Source organism: Anopheles cruzii, chromosome X, assembly GCF_943734635.1.
Source record: "Anopheles cruzii chromosome X, idAnoCruzAS_RS32_06, whole genome shotgun sequence".
In the NCBI taxonomy this organism is placed as follows: Eukaryota; Metazoa; Arthropoda; class Insecta; order Diptera; family Culicidae; genus Anopheles; species Anopheles cruzii.
Genome location: NC_069143.1, coordinates 3,413,168 through 3,439,369, shown reverse-complemented (window position 1 = coordinate 3,439,369; position 26,202 = coordinate 3,413,168). Strand labels below are relative to the sequence as shown.

Genomic DNA, 26,202 nt, shown 5'->3' with positions numbered 1-26,202 from the left:
CGAGTCGAGTTCAACTGCCACGACCGGTGCGAGTCAGGCGAGGTGTTCCAGTCGGAACATTTGAGAGTCAGCAATGGCCGAGTAAACAAACAAACCGAGGGGAGGTTGTGAAGTGACGTTAGCCTGTGCACCATTACCTATTTTTTCAACGCATCTGAGCGTGTGCGACGCGATCTACGCTCCTATCAATACAGCTGGAGACCTCCTCCGGTCGGTTGGAGTACCAGTTTCTGTAGTCCTGCGTGTGCCCTGTTCTCATCCTGTGTGCGGTGGATCCGAATGCTCTGCTGGGAGGGTGCGAACGATTACGATGGACCAGTGCCGCGATCACCGGTCTCCTCGCAGACAATGCACGCCGACACGTTCATGCACTCGTCCCGAAAGTCCAGCGTACCATTGGTGAGTGTTTGATACAGCGAAAGGATGCGTAGGTGCCTGTGCCTGTCGTAGGAAATGGTGTCCACTTCTAGGTGCGACGCCCGGAAGGCAGCGCCCACATCGTATACTTTCATTTTACTTCATCCAAATACTGGTTCCAACAATAATTGTTCCGCTAGTACATTGCAGACTGTGGGTCCATTACTAGGCTAAGAAAACCTCGTGTATTCGTAGATCAGTTATCAGGTCCACAGATGTCCACAAAGTTGGGGAAGTACACTCGAAGTACGTGTATCTGTTAGCATATTTACTACTATTGGCGAAAGTCAGTACAGCTGCTGACAGCTGACCGTCTCCCGTTTGCTTCCACACTACACGCAAGAGGAACATCTGGTAGTTTTGTGTCAGCAGTGCCGTTTAAACGCCCTGCACGGCCCGTCGATCACGTACCTACCTTCGGCTACGGCTGCCGCTGTAAAATATTGGGGAAACTACACCACTTTTCCTTGGAAGTATGGATTATACAAACTTGCCTGATCCTGTGGCAGGGTACACCTCGCCGTGATTGCTGAAATTCAGTTCGCTGAGCCAACATTCGGCGAGAGTTGCCCTGGATAGGCTGTTTATTTCACCTCCCGCTCTTCGCTCTATTGCCGGGAGCCTAGGATATTGAGCATTCCTGGAGCACTCGGATTAGTAGTTCACGAGCACCAGTACGAGCAAAAAACAGAAACTAGTTTCCGAATCATCCATACACTAGAATAATCAGACACACACACACGCGCGCGCGGGCGCGCGAAATCGTAAGGAAATAAAACATAGCTCTTGCATACCCGTACATGCGAAATCACTACGGTACTACGCTCCAACGGCACGGCTCGTGGTCGTTGTTGAACAAAGCTGGTCGTCGTCGTGCTCCGTGCTTCCGTTCCATGTCAGCCTTGTGTTGCTATCCAACTCGATCGATTTAGCTGTTTCAGGGTAACGACTACTATTGCTGCGCATCGCTCCGCTGGAACGGAAGTTACAGTTCTAGCTTCACCCTTGGTCGGTTCGGTAGGGCTGCGTCAGAGAATATGGTCGCCTGATAGGGAAACGTTTTCCATTCCAACGGCGACCACATTCGAGCTAGGAAGAGAATTTCGCAACTGCGAACATCACTTGAAGCCAGAGACGCTTCGTGTTCCCAGTAACGTACCCACTCGCGAGCAAGACGCGACAGTCAGTCGTGTAAAAAGTTAAACCTGTGGTATCCACTGAAGCTATCAAAAGCTACCCAGCGAGAGGTGCTAGTGTACTGCTTGTATAGTGCCGGACGCCCTATTAAGAACGGGAAGACTCGGGATCAACCAAAAAACGCGGGTCCGCTCAGAAGAGCAGTACAAATGTATAAAAGTGCATTCAATGTGCCGGCTGGATGGTCCGAGTAGTAGGATGTGATAGTAATCATTCTAGCCTTTGGTTGCTCCTTCGGACATCCACGGTTACCAACATCATCGGTGCCCAGTTTGTGTTTGGCTGGTAGCGAAATAACAAGTTCAGACAAGTGTTCAACAATTCTTCATCGATCAACCGATCCTGCAATGGCCTACGAAGTGCAAGTAACCAAGTTATTTTTTTCTTCATTCGACCTAGCCTTAAGTCGCCGCAACCTACCCCGCACGCTGAGCCAACATTCGTGCTCCCGTCCCGAATGATTCGTCCTAGTTCTTTCTACTCCCTGTAGTATAGCATGGAAAATTTTGCACTCGCAACTGGATCCATTCCAGGGTCACTTCGAACCAAGTACACTACATCTTGAACTCCCGCTGCACCCATCCATTGTCGAATGTTCTCGAGACCTGCCTGCTAGTGTTGCCGTTTGGAAGGTGTTATTTTGTCAATACGCTAACCACGCAGCCTGTAGCGAGTAACGACTATTATCAACCAGCCGCGGATATTGAATTTGCAATCATCCTCGTCCTGCCGTCCGTCCTCTCTCTCTCGGCGCCGTCCGTGATGGATTGAGGAAGAGGCTACGAAGGTGAACAGCGACCTCGCACACAAATAACGACCACCGTGGTCACCATGGTAATTCCCCACGCGACGCACCAACTCGTTATTTCTGACAGGCGAAGAACAAGTGGAAACAAGAACATAATGGAAACGGGGTCATGTCTATGCTTTGGAGAGTTGCGCGCCAGATTATTGATTTCATCAATGGCATTAGATGCCACCGAAAACCAACAAACGAGCGTCACGCTTAGAAAAAGGTTGTTCAATCATTTTCTGCTTCGCCAGTTTTCTTTGTTTTGTGGAATTCGGAATATAGAATGGGATGAAGAATGTGGGAACATATTTCGTGATGCTTGACTGCTTGGAATCGTAAGCAAACCTCTCCGAAAAACATTTTTCGGTCATTTACTGAGTTAAACGTTTTTTATGACTGTTTTCTTCGGCGGCCTTCGGTCTTGCCCTGAAAAAAAAATAGAAGCCTGCTATAACCTATGTACGATTTCTCCTTTGTAAAAAAAAAGGGTCAAGTTGCACTGGTGGTATTCCTAGAGCGTACATACTACATACCTGCACACGTTTGCATGCCTTCCACAGCCTTGGAGTTCGACTACGCATGCAACGCATAGCATGGAGCAGATATCCGGGCCACCGGCCAAGACTGGTACGTTCTACCAAACTGCCCGCTCGCACCCGTGGCGCCCAACAATAGGGTATGAAGCTGTAGAAGTGACGCCGCTGCATGAGCAGCCCATTACCAACCAGCTGGTGGCATCCTCCTACTCACCGTCAGGGATGTGCACCGATCCTGTTACATTCCCGAACCTTGTGACCGGTTTCGAGCGCAACCCGCAGCACGCGGCGCGCTCAGCCCTGTACACTCGCTACACGCCGAACGAGTGGACAACGTCGAACGTGTCGACGTACGCCGATGCGGACAAGAACCGCAACTACTCGGAGAAGGTCCGGTCGGAGGCAGTCCGGTTGATGCGTGAGACCGACGAAAAGACTTCCCAGGGCCAACGGGACGCTGCCCGGCGACTCGGTGAGCGCATCACCGACATCACTTTCTGGCGTAACGAGCTTACTACCGAGCTCGAAAAGCTTATCGCTGAATCGGCCCAGCTGACCGACACCAAGCGCAACGTGCAAAAAGCACTGCAAGACCTGGAGCCGCCGCTGCACATCGCTCAAGAGTGCTTGTATAATCGCGAGTCGCGCAAAGGCATCGAGCTGGTGCATGACCACGTCGAAAAGAGCCTCCTGGTGGAGGTTGACAACTTGCGCTCGTGCCAGGAGAAGTTGACACAGTTGCTGGCGAGAATCACCCGCCAGCTGGTCGACTGCCGGGCCGCGCAACATTCACTCGAGGACGACGTCAGTCACAAGGAATCGGCCCTTGGCATCGACTCCATCTGCCACCAGGTAAAACGTGACCCCCGGGGCATGTCGCGTGTCCGAACCTGGAACGTCCATGGTCAAACGTCCGTAATGTCGACATGATTGGTTTGGTTTTTCCTACGCAGCTCAACAACTACAGCCGAGGTATCAACTATTACGGAGGTATTGAGAAATACGATCCCACCGTCAGCACTCCGGGCACTTGGTCTGGATCGAGTAGCACGAGAATAAACAAGTAATTGTAAGCAGTCGTTTCGCTGCATACACGCAACTTAACGGTAGCCATTTCTCTGCCACAGTTCGCATTCCGAAAGAGCAAAGTCCTGCCAGCTGCGCAGCGATGCGGAATCCCTCATCAACGCCGTGGCCACTTCGGTGTGGGACTGCTGGAGCAACACGAATAACGCCTTTAACAACCGTGCCTCCGAGATGCTGGAAGCGAAGAGCAAAATGCAACTGCACCTGCACAAAGTAAAGCAAACTAATGTGGAGCATATGGATGGGCCGGTATATTTCCCTGTCTTACCTCTTACAGACCCAGCAAGAAATATTCGACGTGGAAAAGCACATTGAACTGCTTCGCAAGGCGATGAACGACAAATCAAATCCGATGAAGGTGGCTCACACGCGCTTAGAAGCTAGAGCACACCGTCCGGGCATTGAGATGTGTCGGTAAGTGTTGTATCCTGATGCCATGCACTTCTATAGAGCGGATATTTGTGGGTCGATGAAATTGAAATGGTTACGCTTTTACCCACCAATTGTCTCTTTTCTCTTTTCTCTTTTCTCTCTCTCTCTCTCTCTCTCTCTCTTCCTCTCTCTATCTCTCTTCCTCTCTCTCTCTTTCTCTTTCTCTTTCTCTTTTATAACTTACTTCAACGTACTCCAGTGATAACGCTCATTTGCGACTGGTGGAGGAGGTATGCAACATTCAGGATTCAATTGCAACGCTACACCGTAAACTGCAGGAAGCGGAAGCACAGCACCAGCAGCTATTGCGAACCAAGTCGCAGCTGGAAAGCAACTTGAAGCAGAAGGTGGATGCGCTGTTCATCGACCGTGAAAAGTGTATGGGATTGCGTCGATCATTCCCGGTCAACAATACTATTAAATACTGAATACCACGTGCAACATCAATCTCCGAACTATACACAACACACACAACCCCGTTATTGCCATTAATCGTGTTTTGAACTTACGCTCATCACAATGCTCTTCTTATTAATTTAATGCATTAACTTAGCACTAGTAACGCTCTATCTGCCGAAACGCAGGCATTTTACAAACACATATAATGCGCATGTGTAAGCCCAAGCACTGTTATGTCGAATACTGTGTCAGTCGTTCTCTGAAAGTGATGATCGAGATAATTTTTAACAACAATTCCGGTTACAACCTGGCATGGTGACTGTTAGCTAAATATACTACAAAAAAACCGCGTTCTACCGTTGCAACGTTGAACACTCCATAAAAACATGCTACACGCTTGATCCATGTGTAAGAGTGCTCTTTATTGGAAGGTAACAAAAGTACTAGGCAATTCAAAATGCTCGTAGTTGGTTCGTATGGAATGTCACTAAGTAGAAATAGGAAAGCATTACTAGGAAGCGCCGACGCTTACTAACAATTATTCCTGGTGCTTGAGCATATAGCTGACCATCGATTTGTACCGCTCTGCCATTGAACCGTAGATTTCCTCGCAGTCCTTGCTTGGATCACACACCCGAGTAATCGAGTGGGGCCGCAGGTCACTGATGAAATCATAGTACGACATAGGACCTCTACCGCCGCTGCCGGGATTCTCTTTCATTCGGACCACGCTGAGCACGTACTTCGCACGGTACGCAGCACCGAATAACGCTGCTTCGGTGGTTTTCTGCGTATACACGGGCGCGTTGAACACATCCGATATGACCTGTAAAATCGACCTATTCGCCGACGCTCCACCGGTGGCAAGAATTTTTGTGTTTTCCCCAAAGCTAAATCCCATCTCCGTGGCGTATACTTTCCTCGTTAGCATTTGTCCTTCCACCAGCGCTCGTATCTCGGTCTGTGGTGAACTATATTTGAGTACGCCCTTTGCCAACTCGGCGTTCTCCAGGCACGAGCTTTTGTTCCATCGCAGCGATCCTTTTACCGGTGGCAAAATCTCTTTCGAAGTAAAATGCAGAGCCAGGTTGCCAAAGTTGCCACGCGGTGTGGAGTCGAGTAGCTCACTAAAGTGATCCCAGCTATCGTTGGCCTCGGCGCGCTTGAAAATATCTCGTACGAGGGACCCGTTCCTGAAACTGAAGTTTGTTATTGATTGGTAGAGTTGATTTTTCTGATACCGCTAAAACCAAACAATTCACACACGCACCAAAGGAGCCCCATGAAACCGATATCGGTTGGATGAACCAGTACGTGCGCTTCGGATAAATGCGATGGCGTGTCCAACTTCATCATCACCGTGTCACTAGTGCCTAGCGAAAGTGCCAGCCAGTCCTGACCGACATTCATTCCGGCCAGAGCGGACAGATTATCTCCCGTGAAGGTGACCACCTTACATGCCGCACTAAAATTGTATCGCTGCACAAAAAATGAGCCCACACTCCCGATGATGCTGGCGGCTGGCGCAGGCTTGCCTAGTTTCGCGTGCAATCCGGGTGCGCAGGCAGCGAGACAGTCGTCCGACCAGTCTTGGGTGCTCAAATCCAACAAGTTCATGCCGGACCCATCGGAGCAATCGATCGGGGCAATGTCACCAATAAAGATAGAAGCCAGAAAACTGCTCACCAGCGATATTCTCTCCGTGTTTCGGTAGCAGTCTGGTCGTTCCTGAAATATCTTCCGTATCTGCGGCCCGGTAAATCGCTCGTAGCACTTTGACCCAGTTATTGCCACCATCTTGTCGCGCCCTCCTACCGCTGCTTCCATTTCTTCGCATTGCTGAACCGTCGTGCCGTCCATCCAAATCGGGGTTCGGTGAACGGTGAACGCCGAGTCATCGAGCTGGGTGTGAAGAAACTTGTCAGCATCCAGGTTGCGTAGCGATTCAATTCCCGACCGGGACCAGAACAGTGAACCATGCTGTTGAGCAGAACCGCTCAGCGCAGCCACTGTGCTGAGGTCTGCTCCCTGTACGACTATTCGATCCAGCACCATATCGACCGCTTTGATCCACATTATCGGATGTACGTAGAATCTAAAATCGAGCAATTGTTAATGCTTTCACTGATAGGAATGTCGAAACTGCTGCCAGGCAGAAATGGTTTACTCATTTTTACTCCTTCCGGCATTCACTCCACCGCTTGTACGAAATTCGGGGAGATCCGAATCAAATTTGACTTCCGCATGCGCCACATCCTCGAGCTTGTGGTTAAGCAATACCGCTTTCAACTATGGAAAAAGAAAAAAAATTCTAAGCATTTTGCAGTGTTCGTCTGAATAACCACACTACACACTATAGTGCAGGTATCTGCAGTTAGGCAATTGTTCAAACTTTAACTGAATCGTACAGAACCTCGTCACGCTACATTGCGACAGGAATTATTGCGAGAAGAAACTGTACAGTTTTGTAATAATCGCGTTCCATCATTTTTAAATAAACCGAATTTAAAAACATTCTTGTATTTCAGTGTCCCAAGCGTCTTAGGAATAAGATGATTTGCGACTTTCAGTTGTTTTGACAATAAATATCAAATTGGTTTTGTTACCAAAATTTTTATCAATTCTGATGCATTCACCAATCCAAGCCATTGTTGTAAATGCATGCATACCAAACCATAGAATCAAGCCTAACCTTTGCTGTTAGGGAAAATAGTGCTGGAGCCATTATCTAATCAAATTATTCTCGAAACCCTGCAATTATAAAACAACCGATTACCGTACAAAGATTTAAACAATGCCGCCATTGCTGTTCTCTGTTCAACTTTATAGCGCTGATAGGAGTGAAATGTTTTCTAAATATTGACTTGTCTGTAGACGAATCCGGCGATAAAGATGAAGCTCGGTGGACTACGTGTCCACGTTTAAGACCAACCCTAGGCGTTATAATGTGCGAGCCATTGGATTAAGAGTTAAACATATTTGCTGTAATTCACAAAATGATCACTTTTACTTTAAATACCTTTTGAGTACTTAAATCCAATCCAAGATAGGTTTCGTGGACTGACTGCATTGTAGTTGCAAGCTGTGCGTACTTCAACAAAAACGGATAACAACACACACGCAGAATCTATTTATTGCACACGCGTTTGGATACAATTAATAGTAAGCCTGTAGCCCAACAATCGATTTGAACTAACTAAATGTATCAAAGTGTGCTTCCTTTTGGTTACTTGATTCAAAACCACGTAGTGCACTCACTGGATACACTTTGTACAGAAATGGAATGCTAGAATGCAATGTTTGTTCGGCTAACGGTACTAGCATACTGGCAATATTATTTACCGCTCGCTCTTTATTTGTTTTGTCGAATCAGGCCCATCGAACTTGACCTGACGTTTAGCACTGCCCCCCACTGAAGTATGTGACCCCAAGCATGGAAAACATAACTCAAACTGTTTTGTGTTGTTCATCTATTCCTGTCCAACAAAAATAAATTTCCATCATAAGACCCTTGAACTAATTATAATAATAGTTTGAAGTTCAACTAGTACACATAACCGCAAACGGGCAGGGCGCAATGACGACCGTAAAATGAATCAACCCTGCCGAACATGATGACAATCTACTGTGTGTGTGTGTGTGTGTGTTTACACATAATGTAAAGTTGGCGTAGTGCCAGAATCTCAAATTGTTGTCTTAAATAGTAAACAAACCGTTTGCCGTTCTTGATTCCTTACCCTTTTCTACTGCCCGTAGTTTACCAAGTTTCACACTATACACTGTTCAATTGCTTTTTATCAAATACACGCATATTGCCCATCTAAATATAGTTTCACAAATGGGCCGTAGGTCGACAGAAAAGTCACTATCGACTGCTTGCTGTTAGGAAGGCTGTCGATTATTTCGTGTGTCTTGCATGGATGCACGCACAAGAACGGCCGCTGGAGGATGGGATGCTCCATTTGCGTTAGGGTACAATAGGCCCCTTTTGAACCGATCTCCTTCAAAGTTTCCAGCAACAGCCACGCAGTTTGCAAGTCTATAGTTTGGCCCCCTGCAAAACATATTTTGTATTCAATGTTCCAGTAAGGCAAGCTGTTGATCTTACTTGAATCTTGTATGTTTAAGTACAATACTGGCACCTGGTAGCTCACGCTGTATACAACATGATATTCGACCAAGAATTGTTCGTTCTTTTCAAACGAAACGGTTGCGCACGAAGGATCAATATCGGTAAACTCGGCGAATTCCGCTCCCAATCCGGGCGCTTGAGCGTTCACTTTGAATCGAGTCATTTTCTTCGAACAAATATAAATTTCCTTGGATTCACTAGTGACCAATTCCCAATTATCGCCAATGTTTTGGGAAAATTTTACAAACTGTAAGCAACTTGACACCCATTCATGAGGATGCATGATCAAAGTTTGTTGTGATTCTTTTTCTCCAAAGGAACATTTGACGCAAGACCGCCATCTTAAAGATTGTAGACCGCTGTACCTTTACAATCGAAAGACCAGGCGATTGCTAGCCGTAACAACTGAATTCATCGGCAATCCGTTACAAACGTAAACAACGCAACGAAATTTTACTCGGTGCGCTCCGCACGATGAGACATTTTGCACATTTTAATTTCTCATGTAGAGCCGATAATGTTGTTATGTTTCCAATAGATATTTGACGCATTTAGAGACCACGGATACAAAACGCCTAGACATTATTAAAGCGAACGTGAGACAGTGCATTGTGGATTGGATTTTAGACCGTCAGACATGTATCGCCACGAAATGTGTTTTGTTTTATATCGCTTGCCGAAAACGACTTCCATTACGGTCATTGTAGGTTCATTACGTCCTTCAGATATAGGCGAAAGGACAACCCTGACCGTGCATACAATTTAGATTTGATCTAGATAAGTGTTTCGAACTCGTAATGCTTTTTGTTGAACGGAAAATATTATCTCATAATTAGCCTGGCAACAAAGATTATGGCAAGAAAACCTGATTGATGCAATATACACCTGAACATGGTGCATTTTAAAAGTATTCGTTGTAAAAAGGATTGTGCCCCTGTAAGAATGTTACAACGGCAAAATAGCTCTGTTTCGATTTTTCGAGTCGACCCATTTTCGAAAATACTCCCGCAACTTCGGTGTATTTTCTGTATTATGTTGGTGCAAGTGTTGGTGTGTATGGGTGTAGCTATGGCTTGCGATCATGATTTATAAAGTAAGTTGAATCACCGCATCCTGCCTACATAATTCATGAGCGATACCAAGTCGTGGCTGCTCGTAAAATGGCAACTAACGGCAAAATCAACATAACGAATGCTCATTGGATTTTTGTACATGCGTTGCTATTTGGCGGAGCTTCATTTTGATGATTATAAATTATTGTTCATAGCCACCGCCATGAAGTGATGATACTGATTGGCAATTGGCCGTTGATTATGTCGTTCATTGTTATTTACCGAACAGAGTATCATGACTAAATATCGCACGGACAATATGTAGGATAGAAATGGGGTGGTAGTAGGCAACGACTTGAATGACGTGTTGGTAAAGCAATTTTTATTCCTACCAAACATTTTCCGTTTCCTGCTGAACGTGTCATTTGCTCCAGTTGAGAATGTGTTTTGTTCATTTCGGTTTGGGTTTGCTCGATTGTACACATACAGTCCCATGGCTTGCGCTACCACATGCATGCAGTTGACGCACACATGCATGGACAGAATTGTGATCCGTGGGTGCTGAATACCAAAATTAAGAGCAAAGCATTTCCGTGAGCTTTGCTTCGCTATCGAAGAAGTTATGAGTTCAAGATAGTGCCGCTCGGGTGGGCAATCTTTGATCAATTCTCACGGATAACGTGCGTAATATTCAGCGAAAGCGCATAGATAAGCGTGTTTATTGTGTACGAGTGGAATTGTGAATGTCACCCAGCTTTCAAACACAGGACTGCTTTGATTTCTGGATTCAGCCAAAAATGAGTTTGGAGGTGAGATGCATCGATTGTGCATAGGTTTTAATCTACTCTTTGCCGCTAACGAGAAATTAAGTTTGTTCCAATGCACACGGACGAATGATGCTTCGAAGATGTGTCGTGGGAGGAATGTAGCAGTTTTTGGTGAATTTCTTGTTCATACATAAACTGTCCGAGCATTGTGGTGCAGCCATAGATATTGTTTTTCTTGCAACTGCGTGGTGCTAGCTGTGTACAGGTTCAACATGCATTCCGCTGTACTGCCAGGAGAGTAAAAATGAATACAGAGGAGCCAACAGTTCATGGTGAAGAAAGCATCGCTCATATTCCAGAAGCGCTTTGAGTGTGTTGAAAACATTTCGCAAAACATAGAACCCCTTGAAATATGCATGGGTCAATGGATACTGTTTCTTCTACCGTAGCGAATTTTCTTTGCTATGGTTTCTTTGTCTTCTTGGTCTGTGGCAGTAAACTACCGTGCTTGCACATAATCCATAAATATAGATTTCGATGACTCATTTCTGATTTTTGCTTTCTTTCCCTTCTCGTATGCATCATGCATCAAGTTAAGTTGACATTTTTTAGTCCTTTGAGTTCTTGGGTTTACGTATTCTAGCAGGCGTACAAACACTCTCTTTCCGGCGAGTCTCAAACATGAAAGCCGATCCCGGTTTCATGCAGTGACAGCGGTCAATGCGTGCAAACCACAACGGGTTCCGCCTCTATATTCTTCGTTTAACGATTGTGTGTGTAGTTATTAATCCAGAGTATCAATTCATTCAGCCCTTAGGGACGATGTTAATTTACAGGTACTGCACTGGAATTCATGTTCCTTCGACTTATCCGTTGGGTGGGAAAGTGCTCGCTGTACTATCGATACTAGATGTAAGCCGCTGGTAAATGCAGTCAACGTGCTTGAGTGTTGCACCAAAAACGAAAGTTTGCCTGATGTGCCATGGCAACCTAACAAGCAAGTTCGCTTTGCAAATCGAATCCTTCACGCATCTATTTCCAAATTATCTGCTGCGTGTATATACAAACGATAGCTAATTTCATCTCGCCTGCGCTCGGTTACAGTATCTAGGGAAAACAGTATCGGCGGCCGCGTGCTCCTACAGAACGGGGGATCCCCGATCGACGCGAAAGTGAGCAAATGGCACGTGAATGTTCGAGTTCGTCGCATTTTGCGCATTTCGTTTTCAAATCGTACCGCCAGTCATCCTTCATCGTGGAAATAATACATTGGTGAACATAAAGAGAAAACAGCTACACTAAAGGCCATAGCCACAGGCCACAGAACGCCACCAAATAGTCTTAAGCAGAACACGAAATAACAGAAATGGCCACTTCTAGAGATGAACGTACCGGCACCACGGCTGCTGCCATTAATGGTGAGTATAGCATGTAATTTTGAAGACGTTGATGCTTTTAGTTACATATTTTTCCCAATTTGTGTGAAGGTTACGAACAAAATTTGAAACCAATGCGTGTAATTGAATTGAAAGTCTCTCATGTCGATTTCATTATATTGTCGATAGACCGGAAATATTTTCAAAGTATAATTTATTATCGCCATGCTCCATGCTTATATATTTTTATACTAAAAAATTCACTAAGTTAGCGTAATTTATTCTGCGATGGTTTTCTGCACCGTTGCTAACAAATACCTCGTTCATATTTCCTACCTAGCTGAAGAAATGTTGATATTTTACTTGTCTAGAAAATATGTTTTAAGTTTTTTTTCTATTAACACATCCTCAAATTATTTCACAGACATTTTCCACAGACAATCTTCAATCAATCGTTCTCGTACTATCAACGGCTAAAATTGTAGTATTTTTTTTTAATTTTGAACCGCAATACTTGCGACATATTTGCAACACTCCTGTGTTGTTTCCAGCAATGAATTGCTCTCTACAGGTTCGTGGCATCACGATCGTGGTCATACTAAGATCTTGCACATGCATTCCGTAGGCTCGGGCATATGCTTATAAATTCTTTATCCTACTCGGCACGATTTTCTTCCAGACCTGAAAAATCTATAATGCAATCGATCTAATCCCCTGTGCTCATCAACCTCCGACAGAAGTTGACACCTATCTGGGTCGGCACAACAGGGATATGAGCAACTACCGAGAGACGAGAGAAAGCAGTATTACAGACAATTGTACACAACGCAACTAATTGTTGATCACTCGCAACTGTTCATTTGTTGAACTAGCCGTAGGTTGCTGATGCGGTTGATGCATTGACTGTCAATAATCATATTTCACTACTTACGTATTTTCTTGTGTCCTTTCTCTATTCTCTCGCTCGTTGTGTTTAGTTTTATGTTGTGATCTGTTTTGCTAACGCGCACACTGTGCGGATGGTTTTATGCAAATTTGACTTCAATTTGACCATCTCGCCGTGCAAGAAAACGCCCACGCATATTAAGTATTCATTTTCTCGCTTCTTCCATACGCCACCGCCTCGCATGCTCTCGTACCCTGGTGTAAGGAGCGTGTGCTGCTATCTTTTTACGTTCAAAGATATTCGGCCAGTTTAGTTTGTGGCCCAAGATCGATAGCTGTATATGCCGAGCTTATTCTGGCAGCGGTTTCGTTTTCGGGTCGAATTTCCGGCTGTGTAATTTTTTAACGTGCACACAAGTTTCGTGTTGAGGACAGGTGGAAGTTCAAATATTAGAAAATATACTCCGCCAGTAAGTACTCCGTCAGTACTAGAGCATTTCAAACTTTGTGCAGTGTGAGAGCATTTCAAACTTTGTGCAGTGTGATTCGCCGGATGAAGTCTATCAGTTAAGAAAAAAAAATCGGTTTCACATGATGGCATGCTTTGTCTCATTTAATTAGTCAGTGAACGACAAACTACTCTCTGACAGTGGCGTTAAGATCACGAAAAATCTACACCGACCGTTCTTACATGCTGAAGACGTCACTCATTCACCTCAGCAACACCAGCTATGCCATAATTAAAATACATATGAACGAATGTTTTCGATTTGCTTTTTGGCATTGACGGCAATTAACATCTAGCAGGCCTAGGCCTTGCGGTTGGCAGCTGTAGAGTAACTCACATTGTATGAGTCACGATTGAATGACTCATGTGCAGTTAAAAAAATTAAATATTCGCATTAATTCATCACTACCTGCCTATGTGTTTCAATTCAAAAATCCAAATCAAACGTTGTAAAGCTGACAAAAGGCAAATTCACAGATTATTTTATTTAATTAGAAATGCTGTTTTGTTCTGTGCAAAAATCAAAGTTTTTCAGGGAACGAATTTCTCGTTGTTCTCGTCAACGAAATAATCTTGCTGACTCCTGTAATCACTATCGAGAGGCAACCCCATCATATGAGGGGATGTTCCCAAACTCGGTATGCTTCAGGGGTACTACGGTATGTTCAGGGTATTGTACTGTATAGTATATTTACCAACAACGATTAAGCTGCGGATGTCTCAAACCAACGAAAGAACAGCACGATCAAACCATCAGCACACTTCATCAAACGTAAGTGTCATCCATGGTAAGCTGTAGGCACCACGTGCAAATAACGAAGACCCTAATGTCTCGCCAAAAAATGGATGTAGATTTGAAAATTCCTAAAAGGACAAAATTCAGATCAGAAACATCGTGACGTGGTGCTGCTTGCGGAACCAGTACCACATCAAAGTTTTATTATAGAGGTGTGATTTCTTTCCCATCTCAAAGCAATTAAATGAGAGGTCTGATACAACCGTTGCTGTAGCTGAACGCAACCGTTCCTATATCAGCTTAGCAACATCATAAGCCGATTTGACAGAATTGTAACGACTGCTGTGTTTTTTAAAACTGAACAAGTGCATTGCCGAACACTTAGCCACGCGTCGCTATGCAACCATTCCTCGTCCTGTATCTCATTTTCATGAAATTGTGATTCGATTCCCGAAAGGCTCCAACCAACTAATTCAATTTAGATGGTGACCGGCGTGGCAGAACGGTTGACGCGGGGCCAACAACCACGCCGGTAAAAATCACATTGCTTCAGAGAGCAACGGAAAATTGTCTCTGTTGTCGGCCAAGACCGCTCGCCAGTTGCAGCCGGATAAGAAGAAGGAGAAGATGTGTAATCAGGTATTTGGTTAAGCAACTGTGCTATTATCATTGTCTTCGTGGTGGGAGATTGCATCCTTTCAGTGATGATCATTTAGAAACCAACAAAAGCAGCGAAAATTCAGTTGAACCCAGTTGATCACCCATACCCAAGATTACCAGTGTAAACTGAATGCACACTAACTTTGAAGCTGCTACGTGCAACTAACGTTTTTAAACATCTACCTACTGCTAGACCAAATGCGCGTAACTTATGTTTTGCGCAACATTAAAAGTTAATAGGTTAGAATCAAATGTTTCATTCAGTTGTGTAATACATTGTATGTGTACCTTGATGCTTACCAGTTATTCAACTTTATCTCATTATCATTCATTTTATCGTGGTTCGTAGGTTATGATAACAGTCCAAATTGTTCTACGAATCCTGGAGCTACGTCGACGCCCGTGTCCGCTGGACGCAATGCTCAGGCAGGATGCTTAGCCAATGGCTCCAGTTCTGTGTGTGGTACTCCTATTAGCAGCATCACTGGCGAACAAAACAGCGGTAACGTTACGCTCGGTATGGTCGTCTCATCAGGCCATAAAGGCAGCATTCGGGGTAACAAATTGGCTCGACGGGCACGCTCGTTTAAGGATGACTTTCTGGAGAAAATTTCACAGATACGTACACCAACGAACACGATGACAAGGTTAGTATCGCTCCGTATTACAGATCAAACAAAAGATTTAGACGATTTAGGTACTAGAAAACATGATATTGAAATTAGTTGTTCAATAATTCAATCTATAATTGCAAAAGCTATTTTGACTAATCAGGAACCCGCATTTGTACAACAACGTCATCACGCAGTGTTTGCAACCATTGCTGACATATTTTTTGTTCTTATTTGTGAGAAAACAAATGATCATTATGTGACAAATGATCAATGTTGAACAAGAATCTACATTTTAAATATCTTTTAAATATGATAAGGAAGGAGTATGATAAATTTTCAAATTGTTGGTATTCATTGAAGCGATTTGAAGTGGTTTCTATGGTACTTGCAGTTCTGTTGTTGCCAACCTAAAGGAGAAGCTAGGCTAGCGGAAGTATAAGAAGTACGAACCGTTTTACGTTTGATAACGTTCCATGGTTCATGACCAATATTTTACGCCGGATTTTTTTTTTCAATTTTCCATGAGCTTATTATATCTTTAGACGATTTTCACCATTGGTCTTACCTCTTTCCATATTTACGTTCCAATTAACAAAATCAAAATAAACGAAAACAAAGGATGGGGATTATTGCTTCAACAGGGAGACGAGTTAGAGCAAATGGAACAGAACGGATGGAATTGTAGCGTATTGTAGCAAAGCGAATGAAAAAACGCTCGACTGTATGCCCGAGATATCAGCGATATAATTTGTGTTTACTTACCGTCGATAAGATAACAACGCACGTACAGGTGCCTTAGAATCATGCACCATCAGTGTTGAGTGCGCCCCATACGAAGCAGCATTTCGTTGGAACTCATCAGTTGAACTGCTACACCAAATTATTAGAAAATCCCGAATTTCGTGCGCAGGGTAGCGAGAGCTACATTGAACAATGTTGTTCATATCCTACCGGAAATCTTTCAACTTTCACAGATCTCATTCGCCAAACAACCCACGGACTGTGAACTGCAGTAGGAAAAGCACGACCGACGAACCGACTAGACCCGTCCAGGACCTTAACTATCATGTACGTCAGGTTAAAAATGCTCTTACACACTTTAAAGATGTGATTTTGAAGAACAAACTAGAGATGCTGCCGGGCAACGGAACGGTTGTGCTCGAGTCAATCGCAAATGTGCACACGGGTAAGGCGATACTAAAGCTGATTATATATATCTTTGTGTATCTGTTTATTTTCACTCCTCTTATCATTTGCAGCTCTGCAATCCTATACACTCGATGAGAATAGTACGCCGTTCATCAATGCTACTAACCATGTGTACATTTCTCTCGGCAACCTTTTGAAACTTTGTGATGAAGTGTTGCTAACAAAAGACGGCGAAGATTGTCCCTCACTAAGTAAAGAGAATGTGAAAGAGGTTATTGAACTGGTGGAAAACGCAGTGACCAATCTCGTAAACTTGGCTAACGAAAAGCTCTCCGATCGAGACGGCAGTAAACTGCAGCAGATTGCGAACTCGAATACACTTCAGCGTCCAACGGTAGATGTGGTCGGTCAACGAACTTCTTTACCCGATATACCGCTAACTCCGCGTGAACGGGATATTCTTGAACAAACGTCGTTGAAAACCGTTCGTACATCTCACAGCACTGAGAGCATCTTGCGCGATGCGAGTGACGCGCCGCCAAAACCACCTCTGCCAGATCGACGGCAGGAGCCCCCACCGTTACCGCCGAAGCGTAGGAGCCAACATTCGAAGAATCATTCGTTTCACGATACTTCCGATTGCAATTCTGATTCAACGTATTTAGGATGCGGGGCGTTAGATCGGATGTCTTTGCGTTCCCGGTCCCCTGAGGACAACTCTAGTCTGTTGAGTGCCAGCGCCGGATCACTGGACTCAGCTTTAAACCATTCTCGTGATGAAGAGGAACTGCGCACTCTTAGTGCTGCTACTGGAACCGGTACAACTTCCCAGTTGTGCCAGTCGTCAAACCCTGCTCGCTTAACGTTGATGACCATGGCCGCACCGACATGGGATGAGTTGCCAGACAACAGTGTTCATGGTGTATTAAGTGGCGAACTGGCAGCTCAGAATAACCGGAACTCAAATGAATCCGGTTTCGAATCGATGTATTCGCTTCGTACGAGCCGCGATCACCAACATGTCGGATCTGTTACAATCGCACAGCAAAACAATACCACAGCACATGTCCATCGCTCGGAATCGGCCGTTGACGGCATAAGCGAACTCCGATGTAGCATGATGACTGTGGGCACAAAGATTCAGCATAGCTCGCATCATCATCAGCATCACAATCAAATGCATGTTCTCCAACATCAACACAATCAACAACAGCACTATCAGCACCAACAAGTTCATCAAAAGATTGACACCATTATCACACAAGCCAGTGACGAGTCTGTTCAACAGGAAGGCACATCAATATGTGGCGAAAAGCAGTTGACCGAGGTCTGTCGGGTTCAAACGTACGCCAAAAACAGCCTGTCCAAGATGCTGATGCACAACAGTGTCGAAGAGATGCTGGCAAACGATGACGTGTTCCCATACGCAGCGAGTAGTTTGGATCGACCGCCAGCACTACCAGTGAAAACACGATCGCACAGTATTAAAAAAGAAAGGCACCTATCTCAGTATGATAATGTGGACGATTCCGATGTCGAAAAAAGGTGAGAATTTCTTTGATCTTTTAATTTTGTGCTTAAGTAGTGCTATAATAAAGATAAATTACAATATAGTTCGCAGGATGCACTGGGCCATTGTTCGAAACAGAGCTCGCCATCTTATCTTCAGACTAAGCAGCAGATATATAATAATATATCCAACAAGCATATCAGCCTCATCGAACCTAGGCATATGAATCGATTTCAAGAGGAACCTCCACCGTTGCCAATAAAAAAGAAACATAGTAAGTATCGATATTTGCCAGTATTTGACATATGAACATCACCATGCTTATTAGACTACCCGGGGAATTTAGTATAATCGATTGTGTATAATCGATGTCAATATAACATTGATTTCATATGCAGTTCATATATTTTCTCCATATTAATACTGGTTGGCTTGAATTACATTATTGAATATTTTATACCGTTATTTTGTTTCCAACGATAAAATGCTCATATTTTTTTATAAACCAAGTGTTTTACCTCTATGGCTTAATTTTATCTTAATTAACGTAAAGGTTGGGTGATTAAAATAATAATTTCAACATTTCGCGCCAGGGATTCGTGTAAAGGATTATCATAATTGTACAAATCAGTAAATTATGCTATTTAAATGGATGTTTATTGCTCATTTAATGAATATATCAAATATTTATACCTTGCCTAACTTCTAATTCAACTTTACGTTGCTATGCACGCACTTTAGTGTTTCAAAGTGTGGCATATTCAGGTAAGTTGGTGTTTTACATATACATTTTTCTGTGTATCTTTCAAACGCGTAGCTTTCTTATCTTTGCCTAGCACAACTGCAGAAAACATGTTCACATATACTAAACTCGAATCCTTCCTTTAATAACGAATATCCCCCTAATACCCACTAAATTCGTACAAACAAATTATAACAAAGAACAACACCCTTGTCAAGTTTACAGATCTCGCAAATCTCAACAACTTTACTAGTTATGGTATTTGTTTCTTTTTTTTTGCGGCAGTTGCCCGCCCGCACTGCTGTATCTTTGCTTTGGACAGACCAGGCGATGCCTAACCGTGGCGACAAAGTTCGTCAAAAACATATTAACCATAACATAAACAAAAACAACCGCCTTCGCCATCACGAACACAGCATGTCATGCATGGCGATGGCTCTCAGTATCAACTCTATATATAAAATTAAACTCTGCAAAATAACAGCACGTGTACAACAGACCAAGTGAGGTTGGTGTTGTGTTCTTTATGTTTTTAATGGGTTGCAAACCCCAAGCAAAGGTGAAGGGGTGCGGACTGTCAATTTTCTTTATTATTTTTTACACGTGAATATCTGGTTAGTTCATTTTAAATCTAATATATTATTTTATGTTACTCAACTTTCGAAATTAACACATTGATGAAATTCTATTTCATTTTGTCTATTAAATCTTACAAAATTTAATTCGTTTCAGTTATGGCATACATGGAAATCTTTGGTAGCGCTACTCAAAACCATTCAGAATTTACGCGACACTCGGTGCACACCTATAACCTGGCCCACTCAGAACAAGTGTCGACATCTTCTAATCACAGTATTTCACACAGCCAGACAATGAGGTAGATCAAGAATATTTTTAATATTATAGTAGTGACGTATGTGGGTACTGAATAAATAAATAACGTAGAATAGATAAAACAAGTATAGATATATCACTATACAACCTAAAATATATTTCTTCTTTTCTTTTTCCAGCTTATCACCATCTCGCATTGCTTCCGTAACGGTTTCTCCACCAAATTCGCCAAATGTTAACATTAAGCCTCCGGCCCTTCCCCCGAAACGTCAACGAATCAACAGTAAAACTCCAAGTATAGCTTCAACGCCTCCTGCCAGCCCCAAGATCTTTCAAGACCATCCATCGTGTCAGCCTCAATCTTCACTAATCAACGCATCAAGCTCGTCATTGACACAAAAGCATAATGTCCAAAATTTGGCCTGTAGTAAAAATTTAGATGTAACGAGCAACAGTTCTTTGAAAGCAAAGGTATCACCCGGTCAGCTGGACACTGCTATTGCGGCTCTTTCAGTTGGCGCAGGCAGCTACAATACGTCAACAACTGAACTTGCTACTGCTACTACTATTACTACTAGTGACAATTCATTTACTTCAATTCCTAATTTCGCATCTGATAGTAACACTAGTGCAAATTTCTTACCAGAGACAAATGTTCGTTCTTGCGAACTTAGTACAATGACGAACTACGAAGGTGCTGCAAGAAATAATTCAAAACCAGTAAACAGCATTAAAAAAACTGACGATAGCCAATTCGGTTGCCATGTTACCAAGATAGACAGCAATAATAGCTTTCTCAAGTCGCAAACTGTTGACTACCTACATCTTTGCGATACTACTACGACAAATCTTCCTTCATCCAATACGAATCTCGAAGCTAATCATAACAAGACAGGCAATCCTCTAGTCAACATACACAGTCACACCATTAATACCAGCGTTACTAGTAGTATGAATTCTAATTATTTGTGCGATCAACATAACAAAATTGCTGTCAGTAGTAGTAGTTGCAAGCTTACAAGTACTTCAGATGTGACTCTCGAATCACCTGCCGAACACGATGAGAACAACAAAGACGGGGACGAGGTGGAGGTGGTTCTTAGGCGAAATAATAAGGTGCACTTAATACTTTTTATATTTTGTTTTTACATTGATAACCAGTTTGATTGTTTTCTCTTTATCTACCAAAACTTAGCTTTCAAAATATTTTAAACCAATTCATTTACATGTTAATTTTTTTAATTAATGTATATTTTCACTGATATCACTCAAAAATGTTTAAACTATCTTTAGAATTGCCTGACGCTTGTCGAACAGCAGCAGCCTTGTAACTTGATGGAAGAGCTTGATGTGAGCACATATCTAGTATTCAAGAAAGAAAACGAAGACGGCCCAGATGTTAAAGGAGGTCATCCAGATGCTCTAATCATACATGCAACCCGAGTTCAGAAAAACTCCGATGGTAAGATAAAAATATTTTTAATAATATGTTCATCCATTGCATTGCTAGGGGTAAGCGGGTTGGGCAAAGACTAATCAACAGCACAAGTTTTGATAAATTCAATTGGTTAAATCGCACCACACTGTCGTATTTTCCATGACTGTTTTCTTTGATTTATAAAAGTCATACTAATGAAAACTCACCTCATTATTTTACGAACGGCATGCTTTACAATATATCTAATCTAATCCACTGTATATACATACTACTTCATTGCTGTGACATTTTTACTGACAGACGAATATTTTGAGGATGGTAAGCGGTTTTATTTCAAAATCCATTATCCATTAATCCAGTTTTAAGCATGTTCCAATGAAGAAAAAATATGTTTTTCTATTAACAGTCTATCGCTTTGTGCGATATGTTAAGTAGTTAGATAATAGGTAGATAATAGGATAATAGGATTGATTTTTCAATTTAGTTCTTTTAATATAACATGCAGCGTACAAAAATGTTACAGATGGTATTCGTCTACTCATATTTATACGGGGTTTAATAATTTGCCGTGGTTTGTTATATGTATTATTTTGTAACTATTATTATTTTTATTATTATTTATTAACCATTGTTCGCCGTCAGGCTAGACACGGAATCTTAATACTAAAATAACTGTATGTATGGGACAACGATTGTGTTCTGCGTCTATTATTGATTTTGTTTACTGTTTGTTGCACTATCCGTTACTGATATCTGTTATGGCCATTTAAGTTAATGTATATGCTGCGGAATACATAGTTTTGATTGAGGTTTTATGGCAAATATGTCTATACACAGTACATTGATTACACAATGAAAATGCGTAAAATGCATTAATGCGCGTAATAAATGTTTTTAAATACTATTAATTATGTTTGATTCTTACATTTAGGTAAATATTAAATAAGCTCCAATATTGAAAACTGGATTTTAATTAGTATCGAGGGGTGTTAAAAACACTATTAGGTTAAGGCCTTTTACAAGATCCTCAACAGTTATAATTTCAATTTAGTGTCCTATATAGTTGTTTACTCTAGCAACATCATGTTAGTTTTTTAATTTATTTTTCAACGTAGTTATGATGCTTATCATATCGTTATGAAAATCATCGTTGTTACCATTAAAAAGCGTTTTCGTAACTCACTGTTCAAATTAACGATTTACAATTTTTTTTAATGGTCCAATCTTATCATAATTATCAATCTGACTATTTTTGCAGCTTACGGCGAAGCATTCATTACGACGTTTCGTACGTTTATATCGCCATTGGAACTAATTCAAAAGCTGTCTCATCGCTACACAGTCCACCACTGTCAACTGAATGATGCCAAACAGAAAGCCGCCAAAGAATCTTTTTCGCTACTAGTACGAGTTGTAAATGATCTTACGTACGTATCATGGCGTCGGGAATCTGTTGAATACAGCACCCAACCTAAACAATTGATCCATGATTTAATCTTCTTCTCAGTGCTCCCGATCTAACTGAACGACTGCTTATCATGCTGATGAATTTTAAATATCAGCTGGTTAGTGGTGGTCACCTAAACATGGCTAAACTGCTTCGTGTTAAGTTGATAGAGAAGGTATTACTCTACAAGCAGAAGTCATCGTTTACCTTCCAAACACTCTCTTCTCGGGCGGTAGTAACATCACAACCTTCGTTACTGGATCTCAAGTCAGCTGAAATCGCCGAACAGATGACCCTGTTAGATGCAGAGCTCTTTCTGAAAATTGAAATACCAGAGGTTTTGATCTGGGCTCAAGAACAATGTGAAGAACGATCACCTAACCTAACGCGATTCACGGAGCACTTCAACAAAATGTCTTATTGGTATGAATTTTTCTAAACAAGTTTTCAAATTCGTTCAAATACAAAATATTGCTTCCATTTATCATCACAGGGCACGAACGCAGATCCTGTCGCAAAACGATGCCAAAGATAGAGAAAAGCACGTGATTAAGTTTATTAAAATCATGAAACATTTGAGAAAAATTAACAACTACAACTCATATTTAGCCCTGTTATCAGCGCTGGATTCAGCGCCTATTAGAAGGCAAGTATTCTATACTTACTGAGCTGTCAACGTTCATCAAGTTCATCATCAAACGAGCACATTACTTACGCACAATTCACATTTTGATATTATTAGGTTAGAGTGGCATAAAACAATCACCGAAGGATTAAAGGAATACTGTGCGCTAATCGACTCAAGCTCCAGTTTCCGAGCATACAGACAGGCACTCGCTGAAACAAATCCGCCATGTATCCCATACATGTAATTAATTCATTTATCATCGTCGCCAATTGTTCAGTTATCTTATAAGTTTCTTGTTGATTACCTCTTATTTCAGTGGACTTGTATTGCAAGACTTAACATTCGTACACATAGGCAACCCTGACTTGCTGCCAGACGGATCTACTAATTTCTCTAAACGATGGCAGCAGTACCATATCGTAGTGAATATGAAACGCTTTAAAAAAGGGTTCGTATTTGAATGTATGGAACGCTTTTGGTGAGAGTAAAAATCATTTCTCGTTTTTGATTTCGTGTCTATAGGTCCTATCCGTTCAAGAAGAATGATCGAATCATCGGCTTTTTCGAAAATTTCGAAAACTATTTGGACGAAGACGCAATGTGGCAGATATCAGAAAACATTAAACCACGCGGAACAAGAAAAAACAATGTCAATTAGTACAGGCTGAACTGTTTGGGTGGCAATGATGATGGCGAAGCAGCAGCAATGCCTCATCATTCATCTTCTATCACGGAAAATCTTCGTCAAAATAGTGGTTTAAAAAGGCAAATTGGCGAACAGAAGCACGTTTTCCACAAATTTAATCGCAGCTTAAAATAAAATAAAGGCTACATTTCACGGAAATAATGATACTTGAATTAGATAACAATCATGTCATAGATTCAAAGTAATAGACTAGCTTCACGTATTACAGGCGCTTGCATTCAAATTGTTGCATTCTCTATTGTTAAAATTTCATCATCATTTTCTAAAGGGATTAGTCTATTGCTATAAACCAAGTATTTATTTATTTGCGAACATGAACGATTGTATACTACTCTATTGCTTTACTTTTTATTGAATTAGTGAAAATCTTTTGTCCTATAAAACATGAAATTTATATTTCTAAACTATTGGAACTAAAGTATGTACGTTATGTTAACTAAACTAAAGTATGTTTATCCTAGCTTAAACAAAAATGTATGTCAGAAACCGCATAAAACTGCATAAGGTATAGAATATGTGTAGTACTAAATCTTATCGCAGAAATCGACACATAAGATAGTAAACACTCACTATAAACTGAACGCGTTAGCGTTTAGCAAAGCAAAGAAGTGTGTGTCAATAAGTGATTCTTTGAAAAATATAAACATTTATTTTAGTATATCATTACAATTAGTTATTTCGTGTTTTCCTTAAGCTTTCATATCTATAATTTCATCATTCATCCTACACTTAATCCATGCACTTCTTTTGATTCAATATCAATACGGAAAACCTTCTTCGTCTCGATGTTATTATTCGTCAGACTTGATTGAACATGGCAATACAACGAACTAACTTATTATGCATATGATTAAAATACATATTTAAAAATTTGATAAATTTTTAAGACATAAATAAGAACAAGAGATGTAAGGGAAGGTATTCCTCTTGATATTCAATGTAGACATAAACACTAAAATAACCGATCAATCCTAAAATTTGGTTTACCCTCAAATAAAATTGAAAACACTCACAATATTTTAAAACTTTCAATATTCTTTAACAATTACAATTTACTTTGTTGTCAATTTGTTGAGCGATTTGGCAGTTTTATTTGCAAACGGAGTATTTTGTTTTTATCGAAAATTATTCTATTCTATCATATTGGAGATCATATTAGGAAGCAGTTTATTGGGAAGTTAATCGTGGAAAACTAATGCCACAAGCATTTAATTGTTCACAGAAATGTAATATTCACAAAACACAGGAAGATAATATTCAAAATGTTCTTTCCTATATGGTTGATTTCTGATTTTAGTGACGTTCCGTAATATTATGCAGCTTTATAATAGTCAATAAAGTGATTGGATATAGTACGAAAATTATTACACCGTATACAGATCACTATATTATATATTGTCAATATGAAATGTAAATCAACAGTTCGACAACGTTAGCTATATCAAATTTGCATGTCTAAAATGTTAAAACTCTAACGTAATACTATTTAACTAGGCCATTAGGAACAAAATAATCATGAATGAAACGCACTGAGTATATACTAAGTATTTTAAAAAGCTCTGGAATGAATGTGAACGCTTATTAGAAATCATATTTTCATCAGAGCGACTAATTTAAACAGATTACTAAGTTAATCAGACAATTGGACCAAAGCGAACGTTTTTAATTATATGTTTATAAGATAAGGAATTCCATATGATTTCCCTAGAATGCCTAATATACTTAATTTACACGGATTTTTTTTTATATTTTAGAAGACACATATCGTAGTAAATGGACTTAGATCAACTATGTACATCATACGACTCACAGCTTTTCTTACATTACGGCTGAAGTAAACATAAGGTATGTCATATTTGTAATTTATGACTGAATATGGACTGAATAATGACTAATGTGTTACAAAATTTCAAAATTGCTGATGATTATCAGCATAGTGAATAGCAAAACGTATTTCAGATTAAACTATCAAACATACGCACAAATGAAAAAACGAAAACTCATGCATTTGATGCGCTTAATTATTGCACGATAAAATTTTGAGCAAAATATCTATATTAAAAATAAATGTGTCAATAAATTATATGAAGGTAGAGTTAAAGTATTTATGATTTAATCAAATTTGGTCTTATCTCTTCCGGCTTCCGCCATAAACTAG

General features: G+C 41.4%; 4 protein-coding genes across 5 annotated transcripts; 2 read left to right on the top strand and 2 right to left on the bottom strand.

Annotated features, from left to right (window-relative positions):
- The first annotated feature begins 279 nt into the window (after positions 1–279).
- Positions 280–4,918, top strand: LOC128268738 (tektin-3-like). 2 transcript variants are annotated; one of them, XM_053005936.1, is made up of 6 exons: positions 280–399; positions 2,968–3,795; positions 3,897–4,006; positions 4,071–4,242; positions 4,307–4,443; positions 4,661–4,918. In XM_053005936.1, the coding sequence occupies exons 1-6, from the start codon at positions 280–282 to the stop codon at positions 4,887–4,889; spliced, it is 1,596 nt and encodes a 531-aa protein (XP_052861896.1). In that variant the 3' UTR covers positions 4,890–4,918. The 2 variants fall into 2 exon arrangements, with proteins under 2 accessions (XP_052861896.1, XP_052861904.1); XM_053005944.1 differs by lacking the exon at positions 280–399 and adding an exon at positions 1,962–1,979.
- A 110-nt stretch (positions 4,919–5,028) lies between these two features.
- LOC128273001 (xylulose kinase) lies at positions 5,029–8,483 on the bottom strand. The gene is made up of 4 exons (XM_053010941.1): positions 7,880–8,483; positions 7,028–7,149; positions 6,131–6,955; positions 5,029–6,059 (listed from the first exon to the last, which is right to left on the bottom strand). The coding sequence occupies exons 1-4, from the start codon at positions 7,928–7,930 to the stop codon at positions 5,399–5,401; spliced, it is 1,659 nt and encodes a 552-aa protein (XP_052866901.1). The 5' UTR covers positions 7,931–8,483; the 3' UTR covers positions 5,029–5,398.
- Positions 8,484–8,584: 101 nt separating this feature from the next.
- Positions 8,585–9,275, bottom strand: LOC128270194 (ubiquitin-like-conjugating enzyme ATG10). The gene is made up of 2 exons (XM_053007602.1): positions 8,969–9,275; positions 8,585–8,914 (listed from the first exon to the last, which is right to left on the bottom strand). Exons 1-2 carry the CDS (start codon positions 9,273–9,275, stop codon positions 8,658–8,660), a joined length of 564 nt encoding a protein of 187 aa, XP_052863562.1. The 3' UTR covers positions 8,585–8,657.
- Positions 9,276–14,816: 5,541 nt separating this feature from the next.
- Positions 14,817–25,743, top strand: LOC128271105 (guanine nucleotide-releasing factor 2). The gene is made up of 16 exons (XM_053008545.1): positions 14,817–14,955; positions 15,326–15,623; positions 16,565–16,776; positions 16,850–18,284; positions 18,354–18,523; positions 18,991–19,014; positions 19,724–19,868; positions 20,005–20,941; positions 21,119–21,287; positions 21,558–21,581; positions 22,522–22,690; positions 22,771–23,133; positions 23,204–23,356; positions 23,453–23,578; positions 23,655–23,786; positions 23,861–25,743. Exons 2-16 carry the CDS (start codon positions 15,496–15,498, stop codon positions 23,994–23,996), a joined length of 4,323 nt encoding a protein of 1,440 aa, XP_052864505.1. The 5' UTR covers positions 14,817–14,955; positions 15,326–15,495; the 3' UTR covers positions 23,997–25,743.
- The last annotated feature ends 459 nt before the right edge of the window (positions 25,744–26,202 follow it).